A 20,045-nucleotide genomic window follows, 5' to 3' on the forward strand; every position below is an offset into this window, starting at 1 on the left:
TGAGGATAACAACATTTTAAAATTGTAGATAGTACATTTAAGATTCCATTTTATGTCTTCTCTTTTTATCTACTCATCTTATAAATCAGTTAAAATTTTACCAGAGATGAATGATAAATAATAAAGAAAACTAAAAAAAAATTTGGGGGTTTTCCCTACGCATTTTTCTCTGTGTCTGTGTTTCATGAAAGAAGCAAATATAAAGGAGACAAGCAGCAAAGCAATTGCATTTTTCCCTGATTTTTTTTTTTTTTTTAATTGAAATCACTACTTACCTCCATCACTACGAAACCCCTGGTCTCTAATCAAGTCCTACAAATAAACAGTAATGGATATTTATTCAAAGCATATGGTAAGAAAGTAATAACAACACTGAACTTTCCACTAACCATTAACAGAAAGGTTAATTCAACATAATACCTGCCATACAATTACTTCACAAAAGAATATGAAATTAGGGAACATAAGATAAACATTTTGAAGCACTTGTCAACCTAACCCCTATATTGAAGGGATTATTAGTCCTAATCAAATGTTGAAATCCCTTCCAGGCCATTCAAAACCAATGGCTACATCAATTTTTTCTTTTTTTTTTTTAAACGTTTATTTATTTTTGAGAGAGAGGGAGACACAGAATCTGAAGCAGGCTCCAGGCTCTAAGCTGTCAGCACAGAGCCCGATGAGGGGCTCAAACTCACGAATCATGAGATCATGACCTGAGCTGAAGTCAGATGCTTAACCGACTGAGCCACCCAGGTGCCCCTGGCTATATCAATCTTAAAAAAAATTCTACTGGCACATATTAGCCATAAAAATGTTCATACCCTTTGATCTTGTAATTCCACTTTTGGGAATTTCTCCTAAGGAAATAATTCAGAAGAAAAAAATGTATGCATAAAGATATGCAGTGCAGCATTATCCATCATACTAAAAAATCAGAAATAATTATTTCCCTATTATAGACATATGACATTTTAGTTAAGTAAATTATGGTGCATCAGTTTAGTAAGTATTATGCAGCTACTGAAATAAGTATGAATCTTGTATCGTGAAACATGTTTACAATATAAAAAAATATTAAATGTACACTGATTACAATCAAAATACAGATGCGTAAGGAAACACTAGACAGGAAAAAAATCAAAATGGCTCTAACAGGGTTTTGTTAAAGTTTGTCTTTATTATTAAAACATATCTTTCTACAACAGACAATACTGGGTGATGGGGAGGGAAAAGTCTACTGGCAATGCGATGCACTTTGGACAATGATAGGTGGAGCTTAGTATGTTTACCCAGTTTAAATAGGAGGGCCTGAACGGCCCCAAATGTCTCTAAACAGGCTCAAAGACTCTTTGCAAACAGGCAGCTTTTTGTTTCTAGTCTAGAATAAATTCTTTACAAATGCATTTCTATCATGTGTAATGTATTATATAAAGCCTTTGCCATCTTCTACAGAATAACCAACAAATATACATCTGCCAACAATGTGCTAGGTGTTAGGGGCTGCATGGCTACCAATAAATACAAAATCCTCGTGGTCTCACTAACTTTCTCTGTGTTCTTGAGGACTTGTAAACTAAGTGGAAGAAAGATGTACAAACATGGAAATGAAATGATAAAAGAGTAATAGCTTAAGAAAACAATAAAAGAGGTGCCAAAGTTGCTTAGTTAACTGCCAGACAAATAGTATGGGAGAAAAGACTCCTGGTGCCACACGAGTTCAAGGGATAAAGAACTGTTAAGACCTGACTGTGGAAGCATTTCAAGAGAAGAGCTAGGAGTTGGGGGTAGATAGGAACGCAGGGGTGGAAAGAAGCAGAGGACCACCTACATTTTTAAAGTAGGCTCCACATCCAGCTTGGAGCACAACCGCGGGGCTTGAATTCACAATCCCGCGGTCCAGACCTGAGCTGAGATCAAGAGTCTGACGCTTAACCGACTGAGCCACCCAGGTGTCCCAGAGAGGAACTTCTAGACACAAAGAACCGCAAGACAAAGGCAAACATGCCACATCCCTTTCCTTTTTGCTTCACCAACCTTGTGACTCCCCACAACCACGGATCAGCCACCTCTGGCTTTCTCCGCTCTTACTGCTAATTAACACCATAAACTTCTATTTTTCAATCTGTTCCTAAAGCTCTTTGACAATCTTTTCACTTATTCTAGGTTAAAGAGGATCTTCTAGTATTCCAATACTGGCTATTTGCAACTCTCCCTCATCTCCTGTAGCTCCTTTTGTTACTTATATCTCTTCCCTTTAGCATGATAGAGGAAACAGAAACCTGTCCCTATATTAACAAGTACTTGCACAGTAGCGTTAGCTATAATTTCTGAATTCTTACTATGTGCATAATAAACATTTTAAAACCAACAAAAGAGGGGCGCCTGGGTGGCGCAGTCGGTTAAGCGTCCGACTTCAGCCAGGTCACGATCTCGCGGTCCGTGAGTTCGAGCCCCGCGTCGGGCTCTGGGCTGATGGCTCAGAGCCTGGAGCCTGTTTCCGATTCTGTGTCTCCCTCTCTCTGCCCCTCCCCCGTTCATGCTCTGTCTGTCTCTCTCTGTCCCAAAAATAAAAATAAAAAACGTTGAAAAAAAAAAAATTAAAAAAAAAAAAAAAATAAAAAAAATAAAACCAACAAAAGAGGTAGACATGGCTAGCTTCAAGGTTAAGGCATTTGCCCAAGGTCATACAGCCTGTAAAGAGCTGCAGAGAGAGCTATGTCCATCTCTAATTCCTCACAGCCTCTGAGGAATATCGTTTCCACGTTTAGGAACTGGACTATATCCATTATCCCCTCTCTTGTTATTTTCAACCTCTCTCTTCACTTGCTTCTTCCCCTCAAGTCACAAACACGCTGAAGACTCTCACATTAAAAACAACTGTCCTTCAACCCTGTTTTAATCTATGGCCCTTACATTATTCCTTTACAGCCAATCTTCTCAAAAGTGACACTTACCCCCACACCTTCACCAGCCTTGCTCTCCTCCACTGGCCCTCTAAAACAGCTCTCAGTGAAGTCAAAGTGACATTTTAATTGTTCAGTAGTCATTTTCAGTCCTTATCACATGTGAGTCTCAGTGGCAACTAACATCAACTACTTCAGCATTCTTCAATTCCCTTTCTGCCCTTTGGGGTGACACTACTCTCTCTTACTTATGTAAAGTTAGACTTGGGAAGAGGAGCCCATAAAAGGCACAGAAAAGGACAGTCTTTGCCCGGACCTCAAAATGTTAATAATATTCAGTGGGGTTGCATATTCTACCTTCTTTTCAATTTACATGTAGTCTTTGAGTAGTATCATTTACACCCATGGTTTTAATTGAGAAATATGCTAATTATTCCAAAATCTGTTATCTCTACTCAAGGTCCTTATATTCAACTGCCACTGGACTTCTAAACCAGTGAAGTCCCTCAGACAACTTAATGTCAGTATGTCCAAAATAAAAGTTACCATTTTCATTTCTATAAGACCTGTTCTTCTTCCTTTGGTATTTCCTAGACTACTGAATGGAATGAATACTATTTACCCAAGCCAGAGAAGTGTGGACATCATCTTCTAGATCTCATCTCTTTCACTTCTTTCTACTACTCTACAGAACAGTAGTTAAACATAAGCAAGAAAGACCAGGTTTTACCCCATTTCAATCATTTATCAGCAATGTGATCTTGGGTAAGTTTCTTAACCTCTTCAAATAGAATTTTCTCAACAGTAAAATAAGGATAAAAATAAGTACTTAATCCATGAGTGTTTATGAGGACAGACTAAGAAAATTTATGTAGGGGAGCCTGGGTAGCTCAGTCGGTTAAGCATCCGATTCTTTGTTTCAGCGCACGTCATAATCTTATGGTTCTGTGAGTTCGAGCCCTGTGTCAGGCCCTGCACTGACAGTGTGGAGCCAGCTTGGGATTCTCTGTTTCTCTCTCTCTCTGCCCCTCCCCACTCACGCTAGCTCTGTCTCTCTCAAAATAAACAAACTTAAAAAAAAAAGAAGAAAATTTATGTAAAGCACTCAGTATAGTACTTGGCATATAGTAGGCATTCATAAACAGTAGCCATTTTTGATACCATTCCTAACAATCTTGCCTTCTAAATCTCTCGTGAACTCAAAATACTCTTCCAAAATACAGAGCTGAGCACTTCCTCTCCCACTCAAAAGTTTTCCAGACTCCCTACTACCAGCAACCACAGAAACCTTAAAGACTTGACAATGCCTTTAGGTATGGACTCTACCTACCTAGTTTTGTCTTCTTTTTCCTACTCTTCTCCTGAACCAGAAACTCCTACAATGTGCATTATTAATTACATCCTAAGTAAAGGTACTTCCATATTTTTTGCATGTGCTATTTCCTTAACAAATGCCCTTTCTTCTTAAAACCTCCACCTAGTGAATTTAATGAACTCCTATGCATTCATCTTTTATAATGTGGCTTAAATGTTGTCCTTTCTCTGTTAAATACAGTGATAAACTCTACCCTGTGGCATATAGGATTATCACCCTCTTCTATAAACTACCCCTATATATTTTTGCATCTATTTATATGTCTGATTCATCCATTAGACTGTGACCTCTTTGAGATCACAGACTATGTGCTAATTCATCTTTAATTCCCAATTCTGACAGTGCCTATCCCAGAGTCAGCATTGCCAAGTATGTCAAAAACAAGTTAAAAAAAACTTATTTACTAGAATAATAAATGATAAATAATGATTGGATCTGAATGACTGAAATTGAATGGAAATGCTAAAGCATTTATATATTATCTTATAATCAATGGAAGTCAATGAAAGTTTTGGAACAAGGAAACAGATGATGGCAGAGGTATAAAAAAATTATTCTGACGCTAACATAAAGAATGGAAATGGATAGAGAGAAACCAATGGCAGGAAATCCATTTAGGAGATTAATTAATTCAAATAAAGAAATATGGGCTCAGAGGGTGGTAGTAATGAGAACAAATTTGAGATGCATTACCAAAAGGAAAAGTTGAAACCTTATGACTATTTGGTTAAAAGGAAGGAAGAAAAGGCAAGATATAAAGATGATACCCCAAATATTCAAGCCTCAGAGAATAGAACAGTAACACTAAGAGGAAAAGTCTAGAGGGAAACAGTCTAAAATGATGTTAGTACTGAAAGGAAAACTGGATATAACTTTTTTTTTTTTAATTATTTATTTTGGGGTACCTGGGTGGCTCAGTCGGTTAAGCATCCGACTTCAGCTCAGGACATCATCTTACACTTCGTGGGTTCGAGGCCAGTGTCGGGCTCTGTGCTGACAGCTCAGAGCCTGGAGCCTGCTTTGGATTCGGTGTCTCCCTCTCTCTCTGCCCCTCCCCTGCTCGTGCTCTGTCTCTCAAAAATAAACAAATGTTTAAAAAAATCGTTTAAAAATTTTTTTTAATTTATTTTGAGAGAGGGTAGGGGCAGAAAGAGGGAAGGAGGGAGAAAGAATTCCAAGCAGGGTCCATGCTGACAGCAAGCACAGAGCCTGACAGGGGGCTTGAACTCACAAACTGTGAGATCATGACCTGAGCCAAAATCCAGAGTCAAAAGCTTAACTGGACTGAGCCACCCAGGCACCCCAAGATAGCTACAATTTTGAACATAATGAGAATAGACCTAATTTAGAAATAAGATTTGGTTTCTTATTTCACAATCTCATTATTCCCATATTTCCCTCTCCTACTATTTTCTTCCTTTGTATTCAGGCCTACCTAGACCTTATTAGTTGAGAAAAATTAATATTAGGCAAAGACCACTTAAAATAAATCCAATAAAAATAGAGAAAAAAATCTCATAGTAAAAAGTGGGAAGGATGTCTGGAATTTGGAAGTTCGTCTTGAAAAATGAAATTAAAATTTATAATAAAGATTTTCTTTTATATTTAATAAATTTTAAGTTACAATTTCAATATGCTGATTATCAGAACACAGGAATCAAGTTTTTGTTGTTCATAATACGAAAGCTATAGCACCAACTGAAATCCTCGTTTTCATATTCATCTTTTACATAGCAAGCATAATCATTTTTATAAAAATTTTAGAGGGTTTCATCAATTCCCTGAAGGGCCTCTAACAATCCTTTGATATTTAAATCATTTTCATTTGAAGAACCTATTATATTGTCATCTCTAAGGATCTTTTCTCTTCTATTGTTACCTGGACTAATTTAATTCTACTGTATCCTTATTTTTCAATGGCTTTTTATAATTTCAGTAGTTCTCCAAAGTCATTTTTCACTATCTTTATAAAATCTTTAAATCTTTTCTTTCTTTCTTTTTTTTGCCAGATTTGCAATCAATGTGCATTATATTTTCATTGAAATGTTGGATAATGATGTATGGGGGTTGGAATGCAAACTGGTATTAGATGGGGAAGGATATCTGAGTGGGGACTAATATTAAAGTAGCCTGTTAATAAGTGAATATTTTCCTGTTAGGAAAATTTTTGCTTCTCTACTCAACTTTATATAACTAGGAAGACTCACATAAGGAATGCTTGTATAATGAGAACAACTCCTATCTTCTAACACACACACAAAACCACCTCACTAATTTTAGTACCCTGTTTATGTGGGGAAATAGTTTTTTAACTTCCGTTTTAAATATAATTAGTTTCCAAGGCAAACAAGGTTGGCAGCTTTTCTGTTTTGTTGCTTATTACAGAGATTAGGAATAACTTACACTCTTTATCTGAAAGCACAAATTCTGGGAGAAATGACACCTAATTCCAAGATCAGGACCCCCATCCCACGACAGCTCAGGTAGTAAGAGCACATTATTGTCTTCTGTAACTCAATTACTGGATTATTTTGTAAATAAAGTTTTATGAGAATAAAGCCATTTGTTTATAAGGTATTATCTCTGCTTTCACACTACAATGACAAAGTTCAACAGCTGTCATCAGAAATCATATGACCCATGAGACTAAAATATTTACTTTAAGAAAAGTCTGTTGGGGCACGTTGGTGGCTCAGTCGGTTGAGCGTCTGACTTCAGCTCAGGTTATGATCTCGTGGTTCACGAGTTCAGGTGTCTCACGAGTTTGAGCCCTGCATTGGGCTCTGTGCTAACAGCTCGAAGTCTGATCCTGCTTCGGATTCCTGTGTCTCCCTCTCTCTTTGCCCCCTCCCCTGCTCACACTCTGTCTCTTTCTGTCTCTCAAAAATAAATACATGTTTTAAAAAAAAAAAAAAAGAAAAGAAAAGAAAAGAAAAGAAAAGAAAAGTGAGTTGGAGTGCCACACTGGGCTCTGCACTGACAGCATGGAGCCTGCTTAGATCCTCTGTCTCTATTTCTCTGCCCCTCCTCCACTTACCCTCTCTCTCAAAAATAAACATTTAAAAAAAAAAGTAAGGAAGGTAAAAAGTAGCTTTGCATATCTTGTACATAAAGTAATGATTAGTCCTAAAGGGTTATTTAACTTAAAACTGTACTTTTAGAAATTTAGATACAGATTTCAAATTGATCCAAATAGAAAATCTGCAATGGTACCCTTATTTCTTTACCATGAAATGGCCAAGGGATTATCTATTAAATAAATGAAGATAAGACTTTTGCAGAAACAATATCATAAGGCAACAAATCCGAACAACTCCACAATTTGGCATCAGTTAAGTATTAGTACCATCAGAGAAGATGACATGGTTCTTCTGATCACTAATTCATGAAGTCAATCACCTAATGACTGTGACACTTGAAAGATGGCACTTATTTCTGATCTATGTTATAAATGTAGCAGAAAAAGAAATATAATTGAATTTTTTTAATTCTAATAATGCTGGATACTTACATCAATATTGACAGGTTCTATTGTATTTATATGCACATTTGGAGCTGATGAGGACCGGTCTCGCTGTCCAAATTGATTTCGATGATCTTCATCTGCTGGTCGGAAAGGCTGTGGAATTGGAATGGATTTTGAAGGAGACGGACTGGTGAGAATTTGGGGCCTGGAAAAATCAAGTCATTGAAAGATAAGATTCAGAGCAACTCTAAAGAGATAAAAACAAAAAATGGGTGATCTAAAGATTTCCTTGATTTCGTATTCTCCAATAAAATCTTTAAAGCATTAAAAACCCAGCAGTAACGGTGTTTAAAAAACTAATATATGCCTATAATTAATACTGAAGAGCTGCTTTTGCTGAAGCAGACCCTCTAGGGACGATTAATGACAAGAACACTGATTCTTATCCAAGAACTCCAGGGAAATCTAAAAATGGCTAGAAATTACCTGTAGTTAATCAGCTAAAGAAACTCTTTAAAGTTACACAAAAATCTCTAAATACTAGAGACTGACTGAATAAAATCTATTTTTTTCTACCTTTGCCATTTCTAGATCCTAAAATGGAATTTTTATGCAAAGTATTAGGAAATTATATTTTGAAAATACACCTGTGGAGGGGCGCCTGGGTGGCGCAGTCGGTTAAGCGTCCGACTTCAGCCAGGTCACGATCTCGCGGTCCGTGAGTTCGAGCCCCGTGTCAGGCTCTGGGCTGATGAGCCTGGAGCCTGTTTCCGATTCTGTGTCTCCCTCTCTCTCTGACCCTCCCCCGTTCATGCTCTGTCTCTCTCTGTCCCAAAAATAAATAAAAAACGTTGGAAAAAAAAAAAAAAAAAAAAAGAAAATACACCTGTGGATTCCAGGACCTGAAAGATGTATCTGTTGCTTTACACAGAGTTAAATTAAAATCTTGAACAACAGCAAAAGACCATTTGCATACCCAAAAGATGATCCTTATAGTGTCAGCCTCTCATATTTTATCATTCTTACCGTGTCCAATAATTAAGAGATGCAAGAGAATCAAGTATTAAGCATTAAAGCAAATCTTCTTTAAAACTGCTTTTGATGAAATCATCAAAATAGGTGACAGTGATCTATTTTGTTACTGTAGATAAATAACAAATTCTACGATCTCTCATTGCCCTGAAATGAACCTCACACTCACAAAGCACACTCAAGTTTTGTGAACAGACTGTAAATACCTGTGAGTAGTCTAGGCTCCTCAGAAAGAATATCCAAGGGAGCTGGGAAGGGAGTATCGCGTGAAAGAAAAGGTATGGCTGTCCTGATGAGCTCCACCAAGACCAATGAATGATGCAGTGCTCACAGCCCCTCTACAAAGACTGGTATCATTTCACCCCATTTATTTTATTTTTTATTTTTATTTTTTTAAATGTTTGTTTATTTTTGAGAGACAGAGCACGAGTGGGGGACAGGCAGAGAGAGAGGGAGACAGAGAATCCGAAGCAGGCTCCAGGCTCTGAGCTGTCAGCACAAAGTCCAACGCAGGGCTCGAACCCACATACTGCAAGATCATGACCTGAGACAAAGTTGGATGCTTAACCGACTGAGCCATCCAGGTGCCCTCATTCCACCCCATTTAATGCAAACTCTATAACTAATCATCATTTTTTATTGTTATTAAGACATAGCCAAAATGAAAACGTGGAGGGGATAAAAAGACATTTTGTGAGGAGACAGGTTTAGGAAGGTACGGGAAGAAAAAATAGTAGAAAAGCTCTGAAAAGCCAAAGAAGCCAAATAGTGACAAAAAGATTTTTTTTCCCTAAGGTTCTGAATAAAGCATTTTAACAAAATCTGAACCCCACCCATTTATTGTTTTACTCTTTGAAGTATGCTATCAAAGGTAGGGAAAGAAATTTTGAGCTTATTTGTTCATACTCAATCCACTTATAACTGAAATAAAAATAATAAAATATTATGTAGTTTAAAGACCTGGTTATCACCCACTGAAAATTACAGGTTAAGACTGATGGACCTGGCCTTAAGAAGATTTTTATTGTCATTATTGAGAAATTTTTAATTTGTGACAGAGCTTTCTTTAATTTTGCCTTAGGCAGCCAATATATGGCTTTTGCTAAGGGATTTTGAGAACAGGTAAAAGAATGTAAAAATGACAAATGGTTTTTAAAAAAAGTTTTGGAAAGTGTACCTACTTTTAAAAAACTATAGTCTAATTTAAAGTCTCAAGGCAATTACATACTTTAAGTTAGGACTTAAATGTGGAAAAAGCCTGAATTAACTACAGTTGTACAGGGCATTCTAATTAATCTAATATAATGGATCAATCTAATATAATTGATCTGATGCAGGCATTAAGTGACAGCAAGTCATTTTTGAAAGTTACTGAATTAAGACTATGACTGCAACATGTAGTCTATAACAAAGCAGAAACATGTATTCAAAGGGCATTGGTTCAGAAGTAGGAGAAACGAAAACCAGGATTTAATCTGATAAATTTTATTATCTAAAAAAATGGATACATAAGAAAGTGACGATATCTGTCTATTCACAAAATGAGAAAGACTATAGTTGGCAGCTGGTATCTAACATCACCCAGTGGAGGGCATATGGTGGTCCATGAAATCAATTTACCTAGCATTGATGCCCAGTGTATTATAATTTTGTGAGAAACTTCAAGTTATTATATCTTAATGTCATTAAACATCTGAGCCATGTCCTTTTTTTTTTTTTTTTTTTTTTTTAAGTTTATTTGGAGAAAGAGAAAGAGAGCACAAACGGAGAATGGGCAAAGAGAGAGAATACCAAGCAGTCTCTGCTCTGTTAGTGCAGAGCCCGAAATGGGGCTTGGTCTGACGAACTGCGAGACCGTGACCTGAGCCGAAATCAAGAGTTGGATGATTAATCAACTGAGCCACCCAGGTGCCCCTGAGCCATATGCTAATCCCATGCTTAACAAAAGCAATCTTTGGATTATAATTTGGTTTCTCAAAAATATCTTCCAACAGTGGAGTGCTGGTCCATCCAACACAAGAACTCTGGTCTATACAACAGCTATATTTCTCAAAGAAATGAATTACCTAGAATTTTGATTCAGTCTTTTCTAATTCTGGTTACTGTAAACCAGTGTATCTCTAACTCTCATCATTTCTGGGGACTGATAAAATTGAATTTCCACACTAGGGCATCTTTACCCGGACCAACACAATTTATACCCAGTGAAGTATGTTGGCAGCCAGTAACTGGCTTTCTCCTAATGACACCTCTACCTATCTTGTTGCAAACCTCTTTAAAGCAGTATCAGATTAAAAATAAAAAAATTTTACCTCTAACACTCTTCAGCAAATTACCACTTAGTTTAGATCTTATTTTCAATCTGGAATATTAAAAGTTGTGGGTGGGGGGGGGCGCCTGAGTGGCTCAGTGGGTTGAGCGTCCGACTTCGGCTCAGATCATGATCTCACGGTTCACAAGTTTGAGCCCCGTGTCGGGCTCTGTGCCGACGGTGTGGAGCCTGGAGCCTGCTTCAGATTCTGTCTCCCTCTCTCTCTGCCCCTCCCCTGCTCACACTCTGTCTCTCTCTCAAACATAAATAAACATTAAAAAAAAAAAAAGAATATTCAAAGTTTTGGGGCGCCTGGGTGGCTCAGTTGGTTAAATGACTGACTTCAGCTCAGGTCATGATCTCACAGTTCCTGAGCTTGAATCCAGTATCAGGCTCTCTGCTGTCAGTATAGAACATGCTTCGGATCCTCTGTCTCCTCTCTCTGCCTCCCCCAACCCCTCTCAAAAATAAACAAACGGTTAAAAAAAAAAAAAAGAATATTAAAAGTTTTGAAGCAATGTGACTCCTTCTGTTCAGCAATGTGTAAATTTTATTTTTTAAAGTTTATTTATTTATTTTAAGAGAGAAAGAGTATGACCAGGGGAGAAGCAGACAGAGAGAATCCCAAGCAGGCCTCATGCTGCCAGTGCAGAGCCTGATGTGGGGCTCGACCCCACAAATTGTGAGATCATGACCTGAGCCAAAACCAAGAGTTGGTCACTTAACTGACTGAGCCACCCAGGGGCCCCAGCAATATGTAAATTTTAAAATGCTGACTTTTTATACATTCACACATTCCACAGCATTTTTAAAAAGCAGAAAAGGAGGTACCTCTAACTTTTAATTCAAAACTGGGCAATGTATCACTTCTCCAATATGTCTTGGTTACATCCATTATTCTATGCGCTTCATGACCACTAGAATTATTATAAAGACTATTAACAAAATGCAAAGGAGCAGCAATACAGAACAGGATTGGCTTCTATCTTTTCACAGGCATACACAGACACTTGTGACATAAAAGCATCAGGGAAACAAAAGTCTGAATATCTTTTTTATCATTTGCTCAAGACCAGAAGGTACTACAGTTTAGTTATACAGAAAATACTCATGGCATAGGCAAATGGTTTCTCAATTTTAAGACAGCATCCCTTCACTGAAAGGCACCTGCCCTGGATCATTACCATTATAAACCTTCAGAGAAACCAAGTTAATTTCATTATGGTGTTCTGTAACTCTGCTCATAGAACTAGGACCTGCCACTGGAAAGGCATCATGGTCTACAGAACTGTCAGGAGTAAATACCATAGCCAGAAGGTTAATTAAAAATCAAAACAAACAATAACACTTAGATCTCCTAAGGAAGACACAGGTGCAAAGAACTAATGACAGAGACAGCAGGAATAAAATGACTCCACTAGAGCAGGTAACTGTTATGACCTGACTAAATAAATAAATGGTTGCATTTTCTAGTGTTTCTAAGTAGATAAAAAATACAGTCCTTAATACAAGTCTTTAGTAAATTTTCTAGCCTATGAAACCTCTAGAAAGGTTGGCTTTGTAAAATTACAGGTCTCTTAGGATTATCCACTTACTGTCTTCTCTCTCTAGGCAGAAAAAATAGCATTACCTTGTGAAGAGAGGAAGGAAGTAGGGTTCAAACTGACAATAAATATTTCTGATCTTAACTATCTCTGGAATATTATAAGAGAGAATGCCATGTGAGGACTTTATTTTTTTTTAACCATATGCTTCCAAATATAGCATAATTTATTCTGCCTCAAACCCAACAGAGAAAGAGTATGCAGACGTGTGTAAGAAATTCTCCAACAAAATACAAGTATCTATTAAACTCATCATCTTTTTTCTTTTTTTTCCTACTATGAAGCTTGAATATATGATGCCTTTATATTATCTTTAAAGTCAGTTTTCTCATTTATCCTCCACAACTAACAATACTATTAATTTTTTTCCTTACACTTTGTGCATATCCATCCCTTCTCCATACAGCCCACTTCAGGTCTTTATTGCCACTTGTTGTCTCCACTATGAACAGCATCTGAGTTGGCCTTCTTCACCCTAGACATTTCTCCATCAACCTATCTCTCCTTGCTACGTGGTGATCCTTTCCCTAAAATCATTTTGACCAGCCAGTTCTCTGCTCGAAAACTACCTTTCCCCCCTCTTGTGTTAAGTCTTAAGCCTAACTTCTAGTCTGAATTTCAGCACTCTTCATTATTTGGGTTTACGCATGTGACTTATCAACTTGATTAGCCTCTGTTCACGGTCTCTCAAATCTACCATCCCACCACCCATCACCATGCTTTTTATTCCCTGGGCTCATCCAGATTCTGGAATCCACATCCCATTTCTTCACTCAATGTTCTTGCCTATACTCACTACTCTCTCTTCTATGGTAAACATGGTAATATTTATGTCCTTCTCACATCATTTAAAATATTACGTCATAAATTGCAGACTATTTTTAAATTGTTTGCCATTGTCTCATTGGTTTAATGCTGCTTTTCTAAATGGGAATCACAGACTTCTATATTTGATATTACCTAGTAAAGTGATGAGCACAAGGCAGGAACTCTAAATGATCTGCTGCTTGATTTTTTCCCCAGGCTGGTCCTGAAAGAGTCTAAGTCAGTTTTAATCCCACGTACCTTTACCGAATTCATGTGCATTTGCCTGATGTGATAAAATTGTGTACATTTGCCTGTGTGATCATTCATTTGTCTGATGTGATAAAATAAGTTACTTGGAGAAAAATCCTTAAGTTAACAGTCCAAGTGTTGGAAAGGTTTATAATTAACCAAAAGATCCAAAAGAAACCAGATCAAGTAGCATTGTTATTGAACAGCAGGAGTCAAGTCATACCCAGGAGAATCGGAGGGGGGGGCAGAAGGGGACGATCCAGACGTTAGGGCAGTCTCTGCTATGGAGGCCTCCTCCTGTGGTATTGGGTGGTGTTCAAAGAACTTGGAGACAAACAGCAAACTGTGAGGCAAAAACAAAAACAAAACAAAACAAACCTAACTTGTGCAAAACCCAGAAGCTTCACACACCAGAATACATTATAGAGTTAACAGAAATATTTGAGATCAAATTCCACTTTCAGAAATGACTGTTAAATTCAATTAGTCGTTTTTTGCCTAAAGGCTTATTTAAAAAGAATTATATTGCACTTTGAAAGGCAAGCTTATAATCTAGAACTAATTGTTCTATCCAGCGAATTTCTATATATTAGAGGGGAAAAATCATGCTTTATGGTTAAAGAATTAGAAGAAAATGTATCAACTGCTAAGTTAGATTACATCAAATGTACTTTAAAGTACAGAGTTGAATTCTCTTTGCTCAAGTGATCAAGCAAAGTAATAAGACCTTAACGGTAGTAGCAGCAGCAGCAACAACAAAAGATTACAATAGACTCAGTCTAATCTATTAGAGAAACTGTGGCATAAAGCAAATAGAAGTTTTAGAAAGATACACTGGATACAAAGATTTTATATCTTACTTTCAAATAAACTGGGCGGGGGAGGTTGAAGGAGAGAGAGAGAGACACCGAAAGAAAGAGAGAGAGAACACACATAATTTACAAAATAGTGATAGGATCAGAATCTCTGATCTGTGATCCAAAAATATAATGGTTAACTTAGTTTAAATCACACCACTGTCCTCCCAAAAACCATCTATCAGTGATGTCTATGGGCAAGGGAACTTTATTCATTAGAAGAGAATGTAACACATAAATGAAATGTACAGCTGAATCAGGATTAAATTTGGGGGAGCAGTACTGGCTACACTACATTGTATTCCCTAGCCACCCTTTTTTAATTCCCTGTAACTCTATTGGAAAGAAAATTCCCAGATTCTAAGATACTCTAGTTTCACATTAAGAAAAGTTAAATGTAAAATGGTAGATAGAAAAGAGACTTTTTTTTTTTATTACTTACTCAAGTTGGTCATAATTAACACACATCAGTGGAACCTCTGTACTACAACGCTGGTGAAATTTATAACCACACGTTTGACAGCGAAAACCTTGGAAAAGCAGCTTTCGACAAAAGTCACAAAATGCTAAGGTGAAAAACGTTTTCCGTACCTGCAAAGTAAAAATATCAGAGAGCATTTTAAAAACTTGCAAGAATCTTTTTAGAAATCAGCTTATTCACTCTCTTGCTTAAAATAACAAATCTTTAATATGTTCATATCATGAGAACTGCCTTACACACAAAGATATTAAAATGAAGACCAGGGGGTTCAAGGCAATAGATGAACCATATGTACTTATCTCCCACTCAATATCCAATTTAGAAAACTCAGAAGTCAAGAAGATGGAAAGTGAATAAAAGACTGGAAACTATTTTCAACCTGACTCCATGAAAGTAAAAGTAGAGATAACAAGTACAAAGAGGGAACAGGCGTGAAAGGAAGGGTGAGGGCACACGGTAACAACTGTACCACGAAAGGAGTTAAGTGATGCTTGCTGCTGCTGACAGAACAAGAAACAATGGCATTCTATTTATTTATTTATTTATTTATTTATTTATTTATTTTTACATGGTGGGGTGGGATGGTATATTATTTAAAGGGGAAGAAAAAGGTAAGGTTGTAACACTACAAATGAGCTAATTCCCTATAAAATCAGTGATCAGTAAATGATGGCCGAGGTTGATAAAGCAAGGAACTCTGGCTTAAAGTTACTACTTAGTAATAAGAAAAAGAAAACCACCCAAAGAGCTTTAAAACAGAAACGGACTAAGATAAGGGATAGGAAAATCACCTAAAAGACAGTAAAAACCACGTTTAACAAATTATCAGTTAGAGGATTAGAACACCTAAATGGGTTTGTGAACATTCCTCTATGGGAAACTTAAGAACTCCATGTCAGAAGGCAAATGATCTACAACATGGGTCACATAATAAGAACTGCGTCAGGGAGGCTCTATCCTGATAACTACTGAAGCCAGAAATTATTTTTAGAGTATTTGTTTTACATATAGAATAAGCAGAAAATATAAGAAAGATAAATACCGAAATGTTAACAGAGGCTATTTCAGAGTGGTGAAAGCATTTTGTGCTTTCAAAGGACTCTATTTTGTCCTTTGTCTTTCCTATATACCCTTAATTCATCTCAGTGTCTCAGACAGTTTTAATCACAAACAATAGTAAGAAGTATATTTTACATCATGACCCAGGACATACCTTTATTCATGTAACAGTATTTATCCTGACCATATATAATGTACATCAGAACTTTCTATTCCATGCAAATGCTTTTCATGAGCCAGTACGTTTATTTCAATACCCACGGTATACCAAACTCTTTTCAACAAACATACATTTAGCAGGATAAAAAGATATTTAACAATAATGTCTCATCAGGAAAATGATATCTTGGCACATGATACATTCCAGCTTTTTGAGAACATTCAGGTGATTTCAAGAGTGGCTCTTGTTTTCTTCACCTAAAAAGGTCTACGTATCACTTTCTAGAGAATATAAAAGGCAACTACTTGTTTTTAGCTTTGTTACTTTTCCATTAGAAAACCTTTAACATTTATGTGGCCATTACTCGCCAACGTGAGGATTTTTTGTATTTCTCGCAGGATCTCAGAAGATAGAGCACAGAAAAATACAAAACGTGTTCACAGGAATTATTTTATAGTCACCTGATCCTCTTTGCTAACCATTTCTCACTCATCTGATAATCTGTTCAGTTTCATGAAGCCCTAATTTCTTTTTTCATTAATCTACTCACTTGCAGTCTTTCTTCCTGTTACTGACTTCTACTTGAAACCTACGTGTACCAGGCTGTTTGTGTATGTACAGAAGAAAAAAACACACAAGGCAAGAGGGGAGGAGGAAGGGAAGCAGAGAGGAATGGAAATGAGAAGCAAACGTGGGTACGCAGGAGTATAAATTGTGACATGCACTTGAAGATATGAGTATACTCTTGTCAATAAAAGTGGGCACGGGAAGGCAGATTTTCTACCTTTCCTGCCACTTCCACCGTGTCAGTTCCCAGGGATTTCTGGAACCCAGACAAATACCAAAGGAACTGCTTTTATAACGGATTCTATGGAACCAGGAGGCATAAACAGCTATCCTCCAGTAGCCAGCAAGATCCAGCAGAGAGAAGCAAAGAGAGGAATTCTTTCCCTTTCTTAAACGGAATGCAGGCTTTTCCTCTGCCTCTACATGGCACTCACAGCAACTGTTCTAAAACACAAATCAATTCCCAGGTCTCCCCTGTTTACAAGCATTCAATTTCCAATTATTTTGGAGAGAAGTCCAAGTCTTTAACATGCCTTACAAAGACTCCCACGAGTTGGATTCTTCTTACTCTAGCCCTAACTCTTGCTGCACTGTAACCACCCCCTCTCCAATTTGATTCCATACCCCCTGAACTTCTTTCAGAGCTGGTAAGTACCATGCTTTTACACTGTTCCTTCTGTTGAGAGTATTCTTCCCTCATCCATTGGGCCTTAGCTTAGATAGTTCTTCCTTTGGGAAACTTTCCTGATCCTCCAAGGCCTGGTTAGAAGTCTCTACTCTGTGCATCTACTGTACTTTATACATACACGGTAATTAAGAGTGTTTATGAAATGTTCTTATCGAATCATCTGTCTCTCTACTCTAAGACAAGGATATTGTTTTTCTCATTCATTGTTATATCCCCAGATCAGAAACAGTGTTGGTAAATGGAAAGTTCTCAATAAATATTTACTGGCAAGTCTCCAACTGTGTTGTGAGGATTTTTATACTCTGCAGTTTGTTTTCATTATTCTCTTGTGGCAAGGACCTTCCCGAGGCACTACTTTAACATTAGATTTTTCACCTCCTCTTAACTAATTTCTAGCTAAGAAGAATAATTAAGAAAAAGAGTAGTAATCATTGTGAAATGTAAGCTCTACTGTTTTGGGATCCTAAAAACTTAAAATTATCTTCAGATTTATCCACTCCAAATTCTACAAATTAAAAAAATAATAAATAGTAATGAACTTGCTAGGTCATCATTACAAAACTACTTGCTACATAGTAAATCTGACTGACAACATTCATCAAAAAGATGCCTTATTTATTGGGGCACCTGGGTAGTTTAGTGGGTTAAGCCTCTGACTTCAGCTCAGGTCATGATCTCGTGGTCCATGAGTTCAAGCCCCACGTTGGGCTCTGAGTTGACAGCTTAGAGCCTGGAGCCTACTTCAGATTCTGTCTCTCTCTCTGTCTCTCTCTGCCCCTTCCCTGCTCACTGTCTGTCTGTCTCTCTCTCTCTCAAAAATAAGTAAACATTTGGGGTGCTTGAGTGGCTCAGTCAGTTAAAGCATCTGACTTCGGCTCTGATCATGTTCTCACGGTTTTGTGAGTTCAAGCCCCATGTCAGGCTCTGTGCTTACAGCTCAGAGCCTGGAGCCTGCTTCACATCTTGTGTCTCCCTTTCTCTCTGTCCCTCCTCCACTTGTGCGCTGTCACTCTCTCTCTCTCTCAAGAATAAACAAGCATAAAAAAATTTTAAAATAAACATAAAAAAAAGATGTCTTATTTACTGAAGCACAAATTATTCACCACTAATGGAGCCCAGAAAGCACAAACCCCCAAGGAAATCAGCTCATCATTCATCTGTTTTAGGAGTCCGGCTGTACTGATCACCAAAGCACACGAGAAAGCACTGGATGCCCAAAGGTGAGCAATAACTATCCATCTAGAAAAAATAAACTATTGTCAAAACTCCATATACAATACAAAGTAAGAAGTGCATTCCTGCCTTACAGATCATTCTACTCTAGGCTTCTGCCTATCCTTTAGAGGGTAAGTTCTCAAACTCTGGGCACTATACCCTCATCACTAAGGTGGAGATGTCCCACATTCCAGGTCTCATGCTGGTGACACTTAGCTTTAGGCTAGGTTCCAGCAAATGCAAACCCCAGATGAAGGGAGAGGTCCTCAAGGAGCACTACTCCACTTCCATTAACTCATCCTTCAGAAACATTTACACAAGTGTATCAAGCTGTATGCAAAAATTCTGTTTAGCCCTGTACAAAATAGATTTTAAAACCCCTTATATGTCTATTAATAGAGGAGGGTTAAATATGGGCTATTATGCAATCACTATAAACACAAACCTAGGTGTACTGATGTGGCAAGGGATCTATGATACACTGTTGAATTTTTTTTTCTTTAAGGTGAAGAGTATCATACAGAATATGACTCCATCTTTCGTTTAAGGAAAGAACGGGAAGGGAAGGAAGGAAAAAAGAGAAAGGAAAAAACTTTGGGCTCACAGGTATAAGCACACATTTGTATATACAGAAAGAGTTTAGAAGAATACAAAATAACAAATGTTTACCCTCTTATTTTCATTTTTTTACTTGATATACTTCTGTACCATTCAAATTTTCTTTTTAATTCTTTTTAAAAAAAAAATTTTTTTTTTTGAGAGAAAGAACATGCACGCGGGGGATGGGCAGAGAGGGAGGGAGAAAGCGCATCTTAAGCAGGCTCTACCTCACGACTGTGACATCATGACCAAGCTGGAATCAAGAGGTGGACGCTTAACTTACAGTCACCCAGGTGCCCCTTCTTTTTAGTTCCTTTTAAGGAAAGTCATCTATTGCTTTTTCAAGTTAAAAAGAAAGTATATGATGAAAATAAAACTCTAGTTTAAATACAAAGTTTTTAAAGAACTGATTTTAACCTAGGCCAAATATCAATCCCTAACTTACTCATCCATATTGCATATTCCTTAAATAAAAATTCATGCACAAGAACCTGAACGGTTTTGACACTCAGAAAAAATGTACAAGTACATACAAAGTTGTGAGTTGTAAGCGGAACATTTTCCAACACTTCTACATGCAATTCCTCTCCGGTGAGCCAGGAGATATCAGTGTCCCAGCCAATTGGTTTCTTCTCTCTGCAAAGTGTAGACACAGCCTTTCTTGGTTA

General features: G+C 37.3%; 2 protein-coding genes across 8 annotated transcripts in view; one reads left to right on the forward strand and one right to left on the reverse strand.

The window, feature by feature from the left end:
- NDUFB2 (NADH:ubiquinone oxidoreductase subunit B2) overlaps positions 1-20,045 on the forward strand; it is a 222,834-nt gene that overhangs the window by 67,829 nt on the left and 134,960 nt on the right. The gene's annotated exons all lie outside the window — the stretch shown is intronic.
- The window catches only part of BRAF (B-Raf proto-oncogene, serine/threonine kinase), a 167,298-nt gene that overhangs the window by 47,264 nt on the left and 99,989 nt on the right, over positions 1-20,045 (reverse strand). For all 7 annotated transcript variants that reach the window (XM_078438561.2, XM_078438555.2, XM_078438550.2 and 4 more), the window contains exons 5-9: positions 19,911-20,013; positions 15,050-15,198; positions 13,974-14,093; positions 7,793-7,952; positions 276-312 (exon numbers count right to left, since the gene is read on the reverse strand). In XM_078438561.2, coding sequence (XP_078294687.1) covers positions 276-312; positions 7,793-7,952; positions 13,974-14,093; positions 15,050-15,198; positions 19,911-20,013 — 569 coding nt within the window. The remainder of the gene's footprint in view (positions 1-275; positions 313-7,792; positions 7,953-13,973; positions 14,094-15,049; positions 15,199-19,910; positions 20,014-20,045) is intronic.

Source organism: Panthera onca, chromosome A2, assembly GCF_046562875.1.
Source record: "Panthera onca isolate mPanOnc1 chromosome A2, mPanOnc1 haplotype 2, whole genome shotgun sequence".
NCBI classification, from domain to species: domain Eukaryota; kingdom Metazoa; phylum Chordata; class Mammalia; order Carnivora; family Felidae; genus Panthera; species Panthera onca.